The 20,093-nt window shown below is 36.2% G+C and overlaps 1 protein-coding gene across 3 annotated transcripts in view; it reads right to left on the reverse strand.

Moving 5' to 3' along the window:
- The window catches only part of ripor3 (RIPOR family member 3), a 51,071-nt gene that overhangs the window by 4,405 nt on the left and 26,573 nt on the right, over positions 1–20,093 (reverse strand). For 2 of the 3 annotated variants that reach the window (XM_016512272.1, XM_016512273.1), the window contains exons 3-21: positions 15,534–15,683; positions 15,363–15,441; positions 15,196–15,219; positions 14,970–15,023; positions 14,721–14,870; positions 14,391–14,454; positions 14,248–14,291; positions 11,610–11,735; positions 9,870–10,015; positions 7,259–7,388; positions 6,554–6,766; positions 5,282–5,671; positions 4,954–5,099; positions 3,895–4,096; positions 3,674–3,803; positions 3,330–3,485; positions 1,983–2,141; positions 1,588–1,829; positions 587–670 (exon numbers count right to left, since the gene is read on the reverse strand). In XM_016512272.1, coding sequence (XP_016367758.1) covers positions 587–670; positions 1,588–1,829; positions 1,983–2,141; positions 3,330–3,485; positions 3,674–3,803; positions 3,895–4,096; positions 4,954–5,099; positions 5,282–5,671; positions 6,554–6,766; positions 7,259–7,388; positions 9,870–10,015; positions 11,610–11,735; positions 14,248–14,291; positions 14,391–14,454; positions 14,721–14,870; positions 14,970–15,023; positions 15,196–15,219; positions 15,363–15,441; positions 15,534–15,683 — 2,689 coding nt within the window. The remainder of the gene's footprint in view (positions 1–586; positions 671–1,587; positions 1,830–1,982; positions 2,142–3,329; positions 3,486–3,673; positions 3,804–3,894; positions 4,097–4,953; positions 5,100–5,281; positions 5,672–6,553; positions 6,767–7,258; positions 7,389–9,869; positions 10,016–11,609; positions 11,736–14,247; positions 14,292–14,390; positions 14,455–14,720; positions 14,871–14,969; positions 15,024–15,195; positions 15,220–15,362; positions 15,442–15,533; positions 15,684–20,093) is intronic. The other variant, XM_016512271.1, reaches the window with a different exon arrangement.

Below are 20,093 nucleotides of genomic sequence, written 5' to 3' on the forward strand. Positions count from 1 at the left end.
CTCCGTAAAATGCGTTGCACACATCTGAATATTTGGTTTGAACTGTTCTGGAACAGTGTTGTAAATACAACTTAACCACTGATTTCTAGTCGTGTCCTCTTTTGGAAGACCAAACAAAGTTTCGCTTTCACAACGAAACACACAGCGTCTTCACGACATGGCGGCAGCAACAATACTACAGCGAGAATAAAAGTTACGCCTTCTTTCTTTGTGTGAAGATTTGGGCGGCGTTATGCAAATCTTCCCACATTGTGACGTAGACATGTGGGGGCGTGTTTAAACGAGGTGTTTTAGGAGGGCGTGGACAAGTCTTAACTTTTATAAAGAATATCTCTTTGGGTTTGAGACTTTAGTCTTTGCAACTTTAGGGATCTTATCTATGCACGAACAGCTTGTAACACTCCAAAGAGAAAGGAAAACTTGTAATTGCATCATATGACCCCTTTAAAATAGAAATATTTTGCAAGATTATAACATTATATGTCTTTACTGTCACTTTTGATAGCATCATAAATATCAACAGCAGTAAAAGGTCAATATAAACCCATTCTGAAGGAACAATTTGTTGTTTGATGGCAGAACTTACCTTCAGACATTTCAGAGCCAGACAGGCCTCATGCCGCACATGCATGTTGCTGTTTCTCAGCAGATCTGTATAGTGAACCACTGCCTATAAAACACCCACACAACTACATCACACACAGCAAGCGCAGCTCACTTAAGCCATGCTTAAAAATGCTTAAATGTGTTTATGTTAGATAACAAAAAGAAGCTAGTTGTGGTTTAAATGGGAATCAAAAGGTCTTGGTTAGCAACATTCTACAAAATATTTTCTTTTGATTAAAGGAAAAGTTCACCCGAAAATGTACTCACCCTCAGGCCATCCAAGATGCTTACCTCTGCAGTGAATGGGTGCCGTCAGAATGAGAGTCCAAACAGCTAAGAAAAACATCACAATAATCTACAAGTAATCCACACGACTCCATCAAACTCCAAATCAAAACGTCTTGTTAAATGAAATGCTGTGTGTTTATGAGAAACAAATCTATCATTAAGACATTTAAAAAAAATAATAAAATACTCCAAACAAATAAGTTGGAGGATTTTGATGTGAGAGGACAACAGGAGATGGACTTTTTCACTAGAGTAAGCATTATTATGGACTGATATTTTTGCCAGAAGCAATAGTTTACCGTTAAAACGTCTTAATGATGGATTTGTTTCTTACAAATGTGCAGCTTTTGGCTTCACAAGACATTAACTGATGTTCTGGAGTCGTGTGGAATACTTATGGATTATTGTGATGTTTTTCTCAGCTGTTTGGACTCTCATTCTGACGGCACCCATTCACTGCAGAGGATCCACTGGTGAGCAAGTGATGCAATGCAACATTTCTCCAAATCTGTTCTGATGAAGAATCAAAGTCATCTACATCTTGATTGGCCTGAGGGTGAGTTCATTTTCAGGAAATTTTTAATTTTGGGTGAACTATTCCTTTAAATGATGACTGAATTTTGGTTAGACTATCCCTTTAATTGTTCGGTATGAGAAGCATTTGTGTTTGATAGCAAGTTAGGCCCTTTTTACCTTTGCCCTGAAGGATTTGGACCGCGAGGCCCTGCTGAGGCAGGACGTGGCCGCTGAAGCCACCTTGTGATTGGCGTCTGTCTGTAGCTTGGCCAGGAGCTGGAGGGTGCGTCCCGTCGGCTGCAGCTCAGAGATGCACTTGCCTTTCAGCTTTTTCAGAGCTCGCCTCCTCTTGGGACTCCCCAGACTGGCTATCAGATACACTGCAGCAAACCGAGCAGAGGGAAGTCTCTTAATGAGATCTGTTGGGAAGAATCCTTGAGGGTGATTGATTGATGCTGAAAGCAGTAAACTCACAGTGAACCGATAAAGATAAAGAAAATCAATGTCAGACTAGTTTCTCTGATGTTTGCATCCTAAAATGAGTTGTGTCTGTGAACACTCTGTGCTGTTACCTTCTTTAGAGAGGAGAGAGATGTGCTCCCCAAAGTCAGTGATACTGCATCTGTTGAGGTAGACTAACAGCTGAAACACAGTCACTCGGTCTGTAGTGCACTGAGTCACAGATACCATCATACAGCTGCACTGCACCTGATGCAGCAACTGACTGAAAACTGCAGGATAAAAGAAAACCCTCATCAGGAATCAGAAAGAGAAGACAAACCTTTATGCTTTGCAAGTTAGTAAATTATTCAAATAGTGTGAGAATAACATTCTAAAAGAACAATAAAATAGAACACAACACGAGATATATTTATTATTTTACAAACAGTACAATTATTGCTGTAGTCTGAGAAAAATTCTTGAAGCAACACTGAATAGAAGAGATTTATTCTTTACACATTATTTGTTTTTAGTTTAATAATTAAATTCTGAAGGAACACAGAATAAGAATAAAATATAATACATACAATTATTTTATACAGAAAAATATTCAATATTTATTTATAAATTTTGGCTTTTTGAAGAATAAAATAGACATTTATTTTTGAATGCAAAGCTTATTAGACTATTTCAAAGGCTATTATTTCAAAGAGAAAATAACTCTGATTAACAATGAATAAAATAGAAATATCATTAAAAATACAATATAATCATAATAATATTGTAATTAAAAATAGAATAATATAGTAAAATATAAAATTAAATACAATTATTTTATATATTAAATATTATTAGATATTTATTTACAAACTAATGGATTTTAGTTGTTTGAAATTTAATTATTGATCCTAAAGGACAAATATAATAAAGATTTATTATACTACACAATGATTATTAGATTATTTCAAAGACAATTAAGTATTATTTTTAAAGAGACACCAATTCTTAACAACAATGACTATAATAGAAATATCCTTCAAAAAATATGCTACTACTACTACTAATAATCATCATACAGTAAATTATAATATAAAATTATATACCATTATTCTATACATAATAAGATATTATTAGATATTTATTTACAAATGGATGGATTTTAGTTGTTTGAAAATATAAAATTCAAATAGAATGGACATTTATCATACAAAGCTTATTAGATTATTTAAAGACAATTATTTAAAGACTATTTGTAGGGAAATAAATTCTGAGCAACGAGTAGAACAGAACAGAATAGAATAGAAATGTCCTGCAGAAATTAAAACATTAATATTCAAGTAGTTTGTGAATGAAATCATCGAAGAAGAAAAATATGTATTTTTTTATTTTATTCTATTCCATTCTGCCTTGGATACATTATTTCAGTAGTTTGTGGATTCAGTTCTTAGGAAGCATTAGAACAGAACAGAGCATCTGACCTTCATCAGCCTGGCCTGGCTGTTTGGCTTTGACTCTGTGGATGTAATGTTTGCGCAGTGTCCTGAGAAACCGATCCGTGGAGCAGCAGAAAAGCGAGTCACTCTCACAACATCCCTTCCAAAATACTTCAATCCCCTTAGGAGCTCTGGCCAACACTGAGACACATCCACACACATGACTAATGCACCTACAGCGCTTCACACTGACACAGGAAAGAGCCTGTGACCGCCGACAGTATAAAGTAACAGTCTATTATCTATAAATCTCAAATATTAGGATCTAAGGAGAGATTTTTTCAGTGGTTTATTTACTCATTCAAGGCCTGGGATGTTGCTATACTTACACTCTGTTACTGAGATCTCCTCTATCATCCTCTGTGACAAAGCGCCGATTTTTTCCAGCATGTCGACTTGCCACAAGAGCTCCTCCATGATGTCTTTGTGTACAAGATCAGAGTCAGAACACTTCAGAGCCTGGAATGAGACAGAATGTGAACTTATGCAGACACAAAGTAACAATATATGTTGCTAACTGTCTGATGATTTGGTTAGACTGATTCCTCACCCTCAGCAGCACTCTGCAGACACTGAGGTGGGTTTCAAGAGCTTGATCCAGACTGTAGACCCCTGTGCTGAGTGACGGCTTGACTGCACCATCTCCTCTGTGTCTGACCAGCCCTTCACCCGTGTCTTTTGAGGATGGAGAGGTTTTATCCTGAGATAACAGACGTATGCTTTTCAGGGTGTTCTCGCTGAATGAACCAATCCTAGGGAGAAAAAAAAGAAAGAAAACTTCTTTATTCTGAGTTTATATATATATATATATATATATATATATATATAAATAGAGAGAGAGAGATACATACATATATCTTAATTAAATTATTTTTATTATAATAATGAATACTATAATTATTTCAATATTTATATATCTTTTTTTCTTTTTAAATCTTAAACTTTAACCTGAATTGAACTTTAACCATGTTATACATTTATATTTTTATATGCCAAAAATGTTGTGCAATAACATATCCATGTAAAGGCAATTAAACATCATGTATTGTTTAAATATCAGATTACTAAATATATTATAATAATTGAACCTTGTAAAATAAACCTTCACCTGACAAATAAATGAGTGTGTACATTTCATGCATTCCTCCACTTCATCCACAAGATGGCACTTTAAGCCTTCATTTAATATCTTAGTCCAGCAACTTGCCTTTTGTTACATGGAGTGACTTTGCATGAATACAGACTTACACTCATCAGTCCAAATCATCAGATCAAAGCTAAATACAAAAATATATTTTTATACTAATGGACTTCCCAAAAACAAATGTTTTACACCCAAAATCAAACTAACAAACAAATCTAGAAATTATATAACTTCCAAAAAATTAAGCCTATTTTTAGGACCATTCCCCACCCTTAGTTCTCAGCTCTGTAATGAGAAAAATTATAGATTATAGTACCAAAACGTTTATAGTACTACTGAAGAGATTATATTACTATATTTTATTTATAAGCAAGTTTTCAATATATGTATTTCTTTTTTCTCGATTTTTTGACATTTCTTCGAGGGATTCACTCAAACACACCAGCTAAAAATTTGTTGACTTACCCAGTGTACCCAAGTCTGATGCTGCCCATATCTGATATTTCATCTTCATTACAATCTGCAGAGAGGAAGTCGAAACTGCCCAGCACTTCCTCTTCCTCTACTGCTAGTGTCTGAGATGAGGGCATCTGTGGAGGGTTGAGGTCCTTCTAACATCAGGAAATATGCAAACGAAGAGCAGTCAATGAAACAAGAGCAAACAAACATTTATCAACAATCCATAGAGAAAAACTGAGCAACTCCGTCACATTGCAAGGTGAATCTCATGAAAACATGTTCATGTCAATATCAATTTTCCAAAAAATTAAATGAAAAGAAATAAGAATCTAACCTTCAAGACCTTGTTCATTTGGCGTATCTGCAGGTCTAATTTCTTTAATGTCTCTACGTTGCTCATATCCTCCAGCTCTGTATTCAGATCCTCTAGCAATGAACTAACTCTCTTAGCCATGGCTCTCTTCTCAGCTCTGCCCACTTTTCTGTCCTTCACCAGGAGTCTGTCTTCAATTCCCTGCTTGAATGAGGTCTCCTCTTCAGGGGCCTCATCCAGGGCCGTCTCTTGTGCGTCTCCTTCACCTGTGCTGGGGGTCACATCCCCATTTTGCTTGAGAATGTCAGGCGTGCTGTAGCGGTGGAAGAGGAATATGGAGTCTCGCTTGCTGCCTGCAGGACTGGGGGAGGCTGTGTCGGTCTCTGATGGCCATTCCACACTCTCCTCAGCCTAGGGTTATGAAATTAAATATTAAATATGCCAGCAATTTGAAGTGATTTTTGAATTTTTTTGCAACTTTATATATATATATATATATAAAGGAAAATCTTAACAGATGTTTTCTTAAAATTTAAAATAAAATGTAATTTAATTTTTTTTAAATTAAATTTTACATTTTAAATTTATATATCATTTCACTCAAAACAAATACATAATAAATAAATAATTTAATATATATTATTTTAATTTTATTATAAAAGTGGTTATTGCTATTAATTATATATAAAATAATATATTAAATTATATTTATTATTATTATGCACTTCAAAAATGTTTAGATTTAAAATATTTATATATATTTTTTTTAAAATCCCACATTAAGCAAAATACTCTTAACTGATGGTTTCTTAAAATATAACATTATTCAAAACAAATAAATCATTGTTATTATTATTATTATTTTAAATGTTTTTAAAAATCTCACATAAACCAAAAAAAGGTAAGTTAACTGGTGGTTTCTTAAAATGTTTATTGCTTTTAATAATAAAAAACAAAAGCACTATCATCACTGGAAAAACTCTCAAACAGCGTGCTCAACAAAAAATATTGATAATGAAAACAGAAAAAGTTCGCACACATAGGCTATAAAAATAAAAAAATTTAATAACAGACTATAACACAGGTGACGTTTTAAACATGCAGGCTCTTCATCAGATGAAGAGCCTGCATGCTCGAAATGTGACCTTTGCTTTAAATAAAAAAAATAAAAAATAAGTATTTATTATCATGTATTTAAATTTTTTGAAATATATATTTACATTTATAATATTTATATTTAAAAAATCCCACTTCAGCAAAAAATTGTTTATATTAACACGATCAGTTTCATACATCTTCTGTGTGTGTCTTCGGTAGATTGTCATCCTGTAACTTAGTGTCTAGAACAGGGTGGTGTGTGGTTGGTGGGTCGCTTGTCTTCTCATAGGCAGGAGCACTAAGTGCCTGGGTGGAGTCAGCCAGGTAGCTGAGTAAAGACACGCCCCTTGATTCACGTGAGCCAATGAAGAAAGAGCCATCTGCATCCTGTATCTGACGCATCATCGACTACAGCATAAAAGGACAGATGACATCATGAAATGACATTTAAGCTCTTCAGATGATAGGCAACAGAAGAATGAGGTAAAGTGGGTAATTTCTGCCTCACTAGCTTCTTTTTGCTCAATGACACCAGACTCCAGACGCTCAAAAACCTTGCCGACATCAGCACAAATCTTGTTTGGGTTTGTGTGGCACCATTTCAACTTTGTGCGTCATAATGAGGATGACAGAACGATTTTCCTGAATCATTTTTTGACACAGTCTGTGTTGGCTTTTACTCAAGATCTCACTGGGGTCACATCGTACAATCTGTCACGTAACAATCCTAAAGCACAGATAAAATCTCACAGCGCACAACCGGCTTCACTTATAGTTGTCTCTGCACAAACCAGGATAGGAGAATGTATTTTAGCATCAGAAATTACACACTTCACCTTTAAATCATTGTGAGCGGTCATGCTGGGAGTCTGTGTGGATGGATGTAGGTCACAAACTCACTAGAAAGTATTTCTCAGTGAAACTGGGTGTGTTGGGAGGCGTCCAGCTATATACGGATCCCTTTCTGCTGTGGATGGACTGGCGGCTGGTGGACGCTGTGAGAGGCCTCACCTCAGAGCTATCAAATGGACTAAAGGAAGAAAAAGTGAAGGAACAAGAAACTGTGAGGGAGAATGGACTCCAGTCCACTTACATGTGCAAAATAACAATTTTATGAAAAGACACAGACAGTAAACACAAAGCAGAAGACTAGTGTCTAAGGATTAAATATATATTGGTGTTTGGATTTAAACTGGAATATATATTGTGCTTAGAGATAACTACAGATCTAGCTAGTTGTTACCCGTATATTGTCACAATTGTAGGTGTAACATCACCTCCCACCTTAACCATAGCCCAACACATAACCCCACCCTTAAACCTTAAAAATAACCTTACCCATAATCCCACTCCGTCCTAACCCTGAGCATAATTCTGAGTGTCCCTAAATCTCCTATACTTACTTTTACCACACAGTAATCTACCACCCAATGCTCAAAATGACTTTCAAGTTATGTTTTTAAGTTATATTTTTAAGCTTGCGATCAAAAACAAAAAAAATGTTGTTGTTTTAAGAAATTAGATTTATTCAGCAAAGAATTAGCAAGGATGCAATAAGTTGATCAAAAGTGACAGTAAATACATTTACAATGTTACAAAAAAATTTTTTTTTTAATTATATTTTTTTCAAATATATGCTTTTTTTCCCAATTAATCAAAGAATCATGAAAGTGGGACACTGTTTTTAACATTGATTATAATAAAAAATATTTTTGAGCAGCAAATCAGCATATTAGAATGATTTCTGAAGGATCATGTGACACTGAAGACTGGAGTAATGATGCTGAAAATTCCGCTTTACATCACAGCAATAAATTACATTTTAAAATATATTCAAATAGAAAACAGTTATTTTAGATTGCAGTTATAATATTGCTGGTTTACTGTATTTATTCAATGAATGCAGTTTGGGTGAGCATAAGAAACTTTTTATTTATTTAAAATAAAATATTTTATCTGTTATTTGTAAATGTTATACATTAATATTTAATAATGTCCTATTAACTTTGTCAAAATGTTTAACACAAAATCTAACCTTTATTGTAATCTAAAATTCAAACTAACTTGTGATTGTTCTTTTTTCCAGCATTTATTTGCATGCTAAATTAAGATTGTTGTTATATATCTCAAGTCAACATGAAACAGCATTCACATGGTTTTCTGTTTTTACTAAACCATGTATTTTTTTTATTTACATATACTTGCTGACATTTACTGTTTTACTCAAAGAAGAGAGAGATGGCATGAAAAAAACTCACTCAGGTTCTAAATGCACATGATGTGTGGAGTGGCAGTGCGTGTTTGTCACCACTGCTTGATGAGGAGTGACACTGCTAACAGAGACTAAGCAGAACCAGAGGAAATGAGGTGACGGCTGTGAACTAACACACACACACACACGGTCACAGCAGAGCGTGGAGATGCTGAACAATGTTGTAAGATGTGTTTATTTTAGTGGCACTGTAAAAAAGAGGCTATGAAAAATCTTTTCCACCTGGACTGTGTAAAGAGCAGTGTAATTGGATCGGTGTATGTGTGAGAGGGAGGGGGCAGAGGGATGGACTATTTATCCATCTCTCTGCAGTCAGCTGGTCTTCCACAGCTGGTGTGTGTTAGCCGATAGCAGAGCTGCACTTACAGGGGGTGTGTTTGTATGTGAGATCAGTGTCATGTCTACTCGGTTACATAAAAAAAATGTTAGGACCATAAAAGCAGTCCACATTTGTGCTATATTCCAGTTCTTCAGAAGTCAGAATAACTCCTAGTGAAGTTATTATTTGCTGAAAATGTTGCCCTATGAAGCCCTCAAATCTCCTTACAAATAAGATACATTGAACTACCATCCAAAAGTTTTGGGTTGGTAAAATATTTCACAAAATTTGTAATATTGTGAAATATTATTACATTTTGAAAGAACTGTTTTTTATGTTAATACATTTTAAAATGTAATTTATTCCTGTGATGCAAAGCTGAATTTTCAGCATCATTACTCCAGTCTTCAGTGTCACATGATCCTTCAGAAATCATTCTAATATGCTGAATTAATGCGCAAGAAACATTTATTATTATTAACAATGTTGAACACAGTTATGCTGCTTAATATTTCTGTGGAAACCATGATACATTTTTTCAGGATTCTTTGATGAATAGAAAGTTCAAATTAACAACATTTATTTGAAAAATAAGTAGTTTGTATGAATGTAAAAGTATTTACTGTCACTTTCAATCAATTTAATGCATCCTTGCTATATAAAAGTATTAATTGTCTAGTAATGCATCCTTGCTATATACAAGTATGAATTGTTAATTGTAAAATAAATTCTAAACCCAGTTTTTGCAGTGAAGTTTCACACAGGAGTGTACAAGATGTGTGTAAAAGTTGAGTTTGGTGTCACTGACATTAAATAAAGTCAATAAAGTCTTAAAGTGCCCTGTCAATCACTTTCAAGTATTTCACAGCACTTTTAGCACTTTAAAAAGTTTGTCTCGTAAACTCCACACGTTCACTTACTTCCAAACCACCTCTAACTGTAGCTTGATGGTTCCCAATTCTGTAATGTCCACAACCATCATCTGTGGCCATGCTGTGAAAAAATCTGCACTCCTGCATGTTACCATGCCGACCAGAATAGAGCTCAACCCCTTGACCTCTGTTACCTGCAGGACATTTCAGAAAACCTTTCAGATTCTGCAGATGTTGTTGGCTTGACTAGAGTTTTTGAGGGAAATGATAATAATTATGATGATATTTCTAGTTGTTGCTATGTTGTACCTAGAATATTGCTATGTGGTTGTTATAGTGTTGCTATGCGGTTGCTGGAATGTTGCTGGTAGTTGCTAGAGTGTTGATTTATGGTTGTCATGGTATTTTTAATAGTTGCTATGGTGTTTTGGTGGTTGCTAGAATGTTCCTATGTGGTTGCTGGGGGTTTTGGTGGTTGCTAGAGTGTTGCTATGTGGTTGCTGGGGTTTTTGGTGGAAGCTAGAATGTTGCTATGCGGTTGCTGGGGTTTTTGGTGGTTGCTAGAATGTTGCTATGTTGTTGCTAGAATGTCGCTATGTGGTTGCTATGGTGTTCTTGGTGGTTGCTAGAGTGTTCCTATGTGGTTGCTGGGGTTTTTGGTGGTTGCTAGAGTGTTGCTATGTTGTTGCTAGAATGTCACTATGTGGTTGCTAGGGTGTTCTTGGTAGTTGCTAGAGTGTTCCTATGTGGTTGCTGGAGTTTTTGGTAGTTGCTAGAATGTTGCTATGTGGTTGCTGGGGTTTTTGGTGGTTGCTAGAGTGTTGATTTATGATTGTCATGGTATTTGTAATGGTTGCTATGGTGTTTTGGTGGTTGCTAGAATGCTCTTGGTGGTTGCTAGAGTGCTCCTATGTGGTTGCTAGGGTATTTTTGGTGTTTGCTAGAGTGTTGCTATGTTGTTGCTAGAATGTTGCTATGTGGTTACTAAAGTGTTCCTATGTGGTTGCTGGGGGTTTTGGTGGTTGCTAGAATGTTGCTATGTTGTTGCTATATGGTTGCTAGTGTGTTCTTGGTGGTTGCTAGACTGTTGCTTTGCTATGTGGTTGCTATTTGCTATTTCTGGTGGTTGCTATGTTGTTGCTAAAATATTGCTATGTAGTTGCTAGGGTGTTGCTATGCGGTTGCTGGTGGTTGCTAGAGTGTTCCTATGTGGTGGTTGCTAGAATGTTACCATGTGGTTGCCGGGGGTTTTGGTAGTTGCTAGAGTGTTGCTATGTGGTTGCTGGGGTTTTTGTTGGTAGCTAGAATGTTGCTATGTGGTTGTTGCAATGTGGTTGCTAGGGTGTTTTGGTGGTTGCTAGAATGATGCTATGTGGTTGATAGGTTGTTCTTGGTGGTTGCTAGGGTGTTCTGGGTGTGTATTTTATATTTGAGATCTGATTCTAAGTGACAGGGGTTTAGGAAAGGATAAAAAGCAATCATCTTTTTCATCTGTAGTAGTTTGCCTCATTTTCAGGGATGGAATCAATTTCAGACAATCAAACCTTTCATAACCATTATTCCACTGGTCCAAAAGCTTCAGACAGTCTGTTAAACATCTCTACCATTCTCTCTCAGGGGTTTGTGGAATGTTTATTGTGTCATACATCAATCTATTTAGATCTAACAAACAGTAGAGTATAAGGACAAAAGGCCTGGAATCTTCTGTCATCGCAAGCCCCACAGGTGACCTCGACAGGAAGTGGTATTTGCACAGGTGTGTGCGTGCATATAGGTGGACGAGTTCACCTTAATCTCAAAGTTCCCATGGATGTGAGGGAGGAAGACAATTTCTTCTTCGTCCCACAGCTGTTGGTCATCCGTCTGGATTCGCCCTCTGATTCTCCATCGCTGTCGGCCCAGCCGGATCAACACCTACACAAAATGAGACGCTCAATGTGTGTGTGTATGCGTGTAAAAATGACCCCAATGACTTTTGGACAATTACAATACCGTTCAAAAGTAGTGTAATTTTTTTTTACGTTTTCTCTTATGTGCACCAAGGCTGTACAATATTAAAGGCAGACTAAGTGATTTTTCAAAAACACTTTAGAAAACTGATTCGGGCCGAATCGCAAAACAAACTTGTAGCCAATCAGCAATAAGGGGCGTGTCTACTCGTGATGTGGAGGAGAGCGCGTTCAGTGCATGGGACGGACATTAGCCGAGCCGAGCGACAGAAAGATAGAGATGGTGGATAAAAAACAAAAGAGGAAAACGTCTGCGGAAGGATAAGGCAAGAAGTAGGACCCGTGTAAATATCGGATCAGCTTTCCAGCGCTGGAGAGAACTCAAGGAGGGGAGGCCTGCGATCAGACGCCGAGGTTGCTTTCTTCTCAATAGGTGAGTAACACCGCGTCTACAACAGCTAAAGTCTGCCTACACTGGAAGCGATCAAACGACCGTTGAAAACCATTTGAAATTTGTGTCAGCACGTCATAAATAGAACCCGGCAGCAGTTTTCTGTCGGGGATTTGTTGCGCCGCGCCGCTCACGTCCGTAGACACGGTGTAACATTGGTTTTGCTTTGTTTCACAGAACTAATCGTTGCCTGGGTTGCGTACGTATATGTGGGGCGGAGCCATCAAAATAGGGGCAAGACCCTTTTGGGGTAGGGGCGTGATTGTTTTGGTGATTTCAAATATCAACATTGGCTACCAGAAATCACTTACTCTGCCTTTAACAGGAATACGGTCAAATATTATTACAATTTTAAAATAACTTTTCTATTTTAATGCATTTTAAAATGCAATTAATTCCTAAATGACTGATTTTTATTGCATTACACAATGTAACCAAAATTTGTTTCACTTACATTTTCTATGGTTCTTCTTTAATTCTGTGGTACTAATTATTAATACTATTTATTTTCACGTAGCATTGATATTTTGGTAAATATTTTGGTCAGGTAAATGTTAGAACTTCTATCATTAATTATGAAACAGCTCAGTACAGTACTTCAGTACAGTTACATTTTTTTTACTAATCTTGCATGTTTTTTTTTTTAGATATTTTGCTTTTGCAAGGATGGGAACATTCTAGAAGTTTCTGTAACATTCTGGAATATTCTAGTGCTTTCTGGAACATTTCAGAATATTGTGGGACTAAAAGACAAAAATCATCCAATGTACACTTCTCACTTCGTTTGGACGACTCACTTTTGTCAAACTCCATTAAAATTTTTTTAAAAAGAAACATTGAAAATAAAAGCGAAAGAGTTTTATTTGACTTTTATTTTGAAAGACAAAAAATTTGGCTCAAAGGGGTGATTCACACCAATGCTCAATAATGCTGGAAATGTGACATTTTCACTTGTGAAAATTGTAAATAAAGATATAAATAATGAAATAAATTATTAGCAATATTAACAATAATACAACATAACATCTAATCTCAACGAATTATTATTCATCATAAAAATCCTCGATGTTCCAGCTATTTGACTACTGTTACAGTGAAATATTATTCGCTACCTGCAACTGTCAAATCTTGCTACTCGCGAAAACGCGCTTTTATACGTTTGCCTGATAACTTATCGAAGTCTATGGTTATAGCGCCACTTAGTGGTAAAAGGCAGCAAATACCCATTCCTAATGTTGCCGTGGTGGGAATTGCGGCAGTAAAAGTATTATTCTGGTTGAGTACCATCTGTACATATACATGTCCATAGTTATTATGATAAAATCACTAAACCACTAAAATCACTTTGGGTTAAAAATAATAATAAAAACAGTTCTGAGAGTTCTAGGTTTATGTTTGCATATATTTTCATATAGAATGAAATGAAGTTCATATTCCTTGTCTTAATTTTCCAGATACTTTTTGGCATGACTGCATGTGAATGTGTGGTCTCGTGCATGAGACGGCTGATGGCTCCTGAGACAGCATTCCACTGTGCATGAAGTCATTGGAAACCTGGCCTTAACAATGTAATCTAAATAGCTGGTGAAATATGTCCTTTCTGCCTAATTTATTTTAACAAAAGAACCATCATGCATCGTTGCCCTTCATAGGCTGGTAGAACAGTGAGTCTTGGATTAAGAGTGATGTTTTGGGGTCGAATGCCTTCATGTCTTTATTACTTTTTTTACGTATTAAACAGATAGTTCTGTCATCCTTTATTCATGTTGTTCCAAACCTGTATGGCTTTCGTGGTGCTTTTTGTCATTTTGGGAGACCATGAATGTTCGTCCTCATTCACTTTCATTGGAAAGCAGCAGCATGAACATTCTGCTAAATGCTTCCCTTTGTGTTTCACAGAGGACAGAGAGTCATACAGGTTTGGAGCAACATGAGGGTGAGTAAATGATGACAGAAGTTTCATTTTTGTGTGAACTATCCCTTTAAGTGCATAACAACAGTAGGATGTTGGGTTAAACCTCCTCACCTCATACTGATCTCCAGGGCAGAGCCGAGCAAAGCCTATCAAACCTGCCTCATAAAAAGTGAAAAAATTAGCTGGAGAAGGAAGTTTAGGAGATACATTTTCCTCTGAAACTCAAATTCCTATATATGTGAGGTGCTGTGTACCTTTCATTTTGATTTGCAGCTCACCCAGCAGGATTTCCAGTTCTCCTTCCATTGCACACATATCCTGCAGGTAGAGATGAGTGTGAAACAGAGGCATTTCTGAAGTGAGATGTTTGGATTTACATAATAGGTTCTTTTTATTAGTGCATTGATTAGAAATCATGTGTTAACAAAGGAGAAGTGTGGTTACGTAGTGTTATTGTGTTGGGCTAGTCGGGACGTTTTGAAAGAGCCATGGAGCCACAGTGTTTACACTTTTTGGGAAAACTACCACACAAATGGCTTACTTATTGTTTGTTGTGTGTGTACGGTGTCCAAAAAAGACTTTACCTCCAGGCTGTGTCTGTGGTTGCGGTTCAGCTCCAGTAGACTCTCTCTAGACTGTCGTGAAGACGGGGACAGAGAGAACGCTCTCTTCATGTTCAAAGCTCCTTGGCACAGCCGCCACTGGATACAATAGGACTCATACAGCTCTTCTACCTGTTGCCATTCACATTCACATGATACAAGTTTATTCTTAGCACATCTGACTATTGTTCATATATATAACCAAATTAAAGTATTTTGAAGTTGTGTTACCTTACTAATTTGAAACTCAAGGCGCCGTATGTATCTCTCTAAGGCTCGTATCTCCTGTTGTTGGCAAGCAGGATATAAACAGCATTAAATTTTGTAACCTTTGGCTTTAAATGCAATTTTTAATCAACTATATGGTACAAATACTAACATTAAAGTCTCAAAAATATGTTTTTGTAAAGGGAACAACACTCAAATGATTGAATATCAGCATTTGTTGACAACTTACCTTTTCCAGGTCATAGAAAAAAGCCTGAGGGATGAAGAATAGATTTTTGTAGTTATTTATTTACTTTAAATGAACAAATAGTGTAAAAAAAAAAAAATAATAATAAAAAGCTGGATTATAACTAGTTAAGATTAGAGTGTAAAGTTATTCTCAGTATAAAGTCTCACCAGTCTGGAGTTTCTCTTTGTGTCTCTCTGCTGGGATGACAGGAAGTCCAGCTCTGTTTGATGGTTTTCCAAGTAGTCCCTATATGAGATGAGATGACATTAACATTCACAAGACTAGTGTGTGCGGTTCCATGAGTCCATTCATTTCTCTACTGCAATGACTGCACATACTTGAGCCCTTTCCTCAAAGCCTGGAAGATTCTGTCCACCTGCTCAGGCTGTTGCCCCCAGATGCTGCTGCCCACCCGACTCGAAGAAGGTATTCTGGGAGATTTCCCTGCTATGACTTTTGTGCGGAGAGAGCTACGAGCCGAGGAAAGTCTGTGGGATGAGATGGAATAGTAGAGACAATGAAAAAAAAATGAATTATTAAATAAATTATTATAAATAAATTATTATATACATATACTATTGTAAAAGTTTGACCTAAATTAATTTTTTTAAAGAAATTAATACTTTTGTTAAACAAGGACTCATTAAATCAATACAATAAAGACATTTGCAATGCTACAAAATATTTCAATTTAAAATAAATGCTGTTCTTTTGAACTTTCTATTCATCAGAGAATCCTGAAAATGATGTATCACAGTTTCCACAAGCAGCACAGCAGCACTGTTTTCACCATTGATAATAATAAGAAATGTTTTTTTGAACAAAATCAACATGAATCAAATCAAGAATGATTTATGAAAGGACCATGATGTGACACTGAAGACTGGAGTACTGATGCTGAAAATTCAGCTTTGCATCACAGAAATAAATTACATTATAATATATTCAACTATAAAACAGTTGTTTTAAATAATAATTAATTCACAATATTAATGTTTTTACTGTATTTTTGTTCAATTAAATGCAGCTTTGTTGAGCATAAAACACTTCTTTCAAAAACATTTAAAAATCTTACCGACTCCAACTATGAAAATTAATCAAAAATGACAGCACACTCAAGAAAAATCTTCATCTCTTAAAAGAATCAAATAATAAGTTTATATAGATAGCTGTTTCTTTTGTCCTTTTCTGACCCCAAAATTGAACTTCACAAATGTATGCAATAATTTTGACAATTTCCACATTTCATTAAGTAGCACGCAGTGGTTTTCAGATGGCCAGGACAATAAGAACAGCTTCTTTATTACAAAATTAGCAACATTAGAATGCTTTCCTAAAACAGTGTTTTCTTATAGTAATGGCTGCTGAAAACTATGTTCTTAAGATCACATTGCAGTTATTTCAACTATAACAATCATTTTGAACATTAATAATGCTTTTGAATGTATTTTTGGTCAATTAAATACTACTTTGGTCAACAGAAGTATCAATCTCTTTCCAAAACCAACATTTGTTTTAGCAATTCCAAACTTTTAAACAGTAGCATGTTTTTATATTCTGAATTTAATCCTCATATCCCATTTTAGTTACACCCACAATATAATCTACATATTTCAGCCATGTTCTGATAGTGTATGCTTACACAGCATAACAAACCCAATGACTCTGAAATGTAAATAAACTGTTCTCTTAGGGACGGCATTCCTCAGCGCTGCTCTGGGGTCACCAATAACACAAGCTCTGGCTCTCACATCAATATATTCCTTCCTGTCTCCATCACTGACATCTCCGCTGTAACTCGAGGTCCCTCAGTGGACAATGTCACATGTGACGCCCATTTTCTAAGGAATAAAGAGCTTGATTTTCTATACTCAGCCCTCTGCGTTCTAACATACTTGTAGTGTTTTAGAAGCAATGTAAAAGTATGTAAAAGCATTTACCAGTGTAACATAATTCATGTTTTTTTGCTTACACGAATTAGTCACTACCCAACAAGGTTGTACAGTCTCAAGATGAGTAATCTGGAATTTTTTGTGAAAACAGACATAAAATTGTTGATATACAGTGCTCACTTGCCTACGCCCAACTGCACATAAAGGTTCATCAAAATGGGTTACAAAACTGGGAAAACAAATAGAGACAGTTCATGTATTTGGATTAATCTACTGTATTAAACATGTTCAGAGGTTTTAATTAATCTCAGAGGTAGGGATGTAACAATTCACTCAACTCACGATTCGATTCACGATTTTTTTTTTACAAAATGAGATTGAAGACAAATTATAAATTAAATGTGTCCTTTTATTATTGCTTGGACAAAATACTGTACGCTTCTTTGTGAAATTGATTGATAACACTATAATAATATACTAATATAGCACTTGTAAATGATTGCTCTTTTGTTGGTTTTGATTGCTTCTATTCTTTTTTAAATAGCCAATAGCGTTCGTTTATATCACGGCTTGGGCTAGAGCCGTTCAGAGCCGTTGAGCTCCGTAAAGCCGCATTTGACAGGGTATGCCAGCCACAATCTCGTCCATATTTCTTTAAAATATAGCATTCTGTGTAGAATTCAAATAGCTCCGATACATTTTGTGGTCTGCGCCAACTCGCGCATGTGATCCGCTCCGTGCTGTGTCTCTGGACCGGAGCAGAGTGTGTGTGCGGTGCGGTGGTTAGCGTGACACAACGTGAAACCAGACTTCTTTTTTTCCTCAATGGAAAGCATACTTGCACTGTTTGAATCGTTCCCTGTCCCCTATATAGTGCACTACGTGCCATTCACTGTACAGAAAATTCTAATTCTGTGGACAAGTGACCGATTTCAGCCGCAGCTTCAGCGTCTATTTTATAGTGTAGGGGGTGGGCGCTTCGGATTCTAGAGAGCATTTGATTGGACAGAAAGTTTGATGAGAAGCTGAAGTACGATGTGACGTCAAAAAAATCGTTGAGCCGTTTTGGCGGAAGTGACGAACTGCAAGCTTTGAATGCTTATATCTTCTAAATGCGAATTTTGTCACTGTTTTGGAGCACACTGCCTTATAGATAACCTTAAGACTAACATATTGATACTAACACCCAAAAAACTTTAATTTTGATTTCATAGGGACTTTAATATGCATTATACAGAGGCAAGAGGAAAAGTAAAATACCATCGAAAGACAGTAAGTTCCCCTCAGACATACATTCATATAAACTCCTACCCCTAATTGAATCGCGATTTGTTTAGCATCTCAACCGATTTGAATCGTCACATATTTAAATCGATTTTCAACCGGCTCGCGGTTAATCATTACATCCCTACTCAGAGGTTTTTGTTTTGATGCAGTTTTGATGCTCGTGCTTCTTCCAAAAAAATTATTTTTGTTAGCTACAAAAAGGACCTACTTAAAATAAGTGAAATTTTCTACAAATCCCAAACAATTTATTTATAATTTAGTTTAGAGAATAGGTTACAAAATATAAGCACGATAACCTCAAAATGATTTAAAAAATAAGTGTTGACAATCGTAGAGATAAACCAACCTTATCCAATCAACTCAATCTACAAAAGTCAAAAGAGTGGTTGAAATCTACTTCTCTATAACTGTAAATCCACGATCTTAACAGGATTGTAGCTGACAGCGATTAATCTGCAGTTTACTAAGCAATTAAATGCTTAAAAAGCATTTTCTCACAAAGCAGTTTTGTGAAGCTTTTGCCATACAATAAAGAGTTTACAAATTGGAAGCAGGCGGAGATGCCAGTGAAGTTGTTTTGGCCTTTGTCTGCAATCATTTAGTTTCAATCTTTTACTTGGATGGGAATGCAGAAATTTAGTGCTATTGTGACAAATAAAATAAAACTTTGCACACATGCATGCACACACATACACAGAGGCAGCTGTGTTTACTTATGTAAGCTGTCACACAGCTCAGATGATGCGTGTACTCGAATCCGAACCGTGCATCCTCTCAGGACCTTTCGTTCTTGAAATAACTACTCCTATTACATAATAACCAATGCTTGTTAGTGTTACAGATTGTTTGGAATGGTGAATAAGAACTATATAAGGCTGATGATACACAGGCCAACTTTTTGAGCAATTTTGCCTGGCAACTTTTTTTGAGCAATGTTGCTTGGGCACTTTCCCATTGATGATGGGTAACAAATTTCTATCTGGATACTTTAGATCGGTTGTGGGCCTTGTGTCTCACCTGGTTGCCCGTTGCCGACAACATTGCCCAAAGTTGGTTGCCCGCTGACGACAACATTGCCCAAAGTTGCCCGGCAACATTGCTCAAAAAGTTGCCGCGTGTATCATCAGCCTAAGCAATCAAAGAAAACCAAAAGTAAACCACATCAGGTATAAGCTAAGCTCCGTTCCAAAACCTAGTGAGCTCCCTGCTAAGGTCACTTCCTATGCCTCCTAATTGACTGATTTGGAACATCAGTAGAGCTTGCTGTAAGCTAACAAAGCGATATTCAAGTATACAGTGTTTAAAAGAACATAAAGACACATATTACATAAAATATATCATTTTTTATTAGATAACACTACTTGAACTTCATCCATACTTTTCAGTACTGAATGAAACATATTTATGATGCTTTAAAGGGGTCATATGATGCGATTTCAAGTTTTCCTTTCTCTTTGGAGTGTTACAAGCTCTTGGTGCATAAAGAAGATCTGTAAAGTTGCAAAGACTAAAGTCTCAAATCCAAAGAGATATTCTTTATAAAAGTTAAGAGTCAACCACTCCTACCTAAAACGGCTCGTTCGAACACGCCCCCACATATCTACCTCACTATGTGAAAATATTAGCATAATGCCACCCAAAATGTGCACGCAAAGAAAGAAGGCATGGTTTCAGGAACAGCAGTAGTGTTGAAGCAGCCATGTCAGGGAGACGCTGTGT

The sequence above is a fragment of the Sinocyclocheilus rhinocerous genome, unplaced genomic scaffold (assembly GCF_001515625.1).
Source record: "Sinocyclocheilus rhinocerous isolate Xijiao unplaced genomic scaffold, SAMN03320098_v1.1 scaffold113, whole genome shotgun sequence".
NCBI lineage: Eukaryota > Metazoa > Chordata > Actinopteri > Cypriniformes > Cyprinidae > Sinocyclocheilus > Sinocyclocheilus rhinocerous.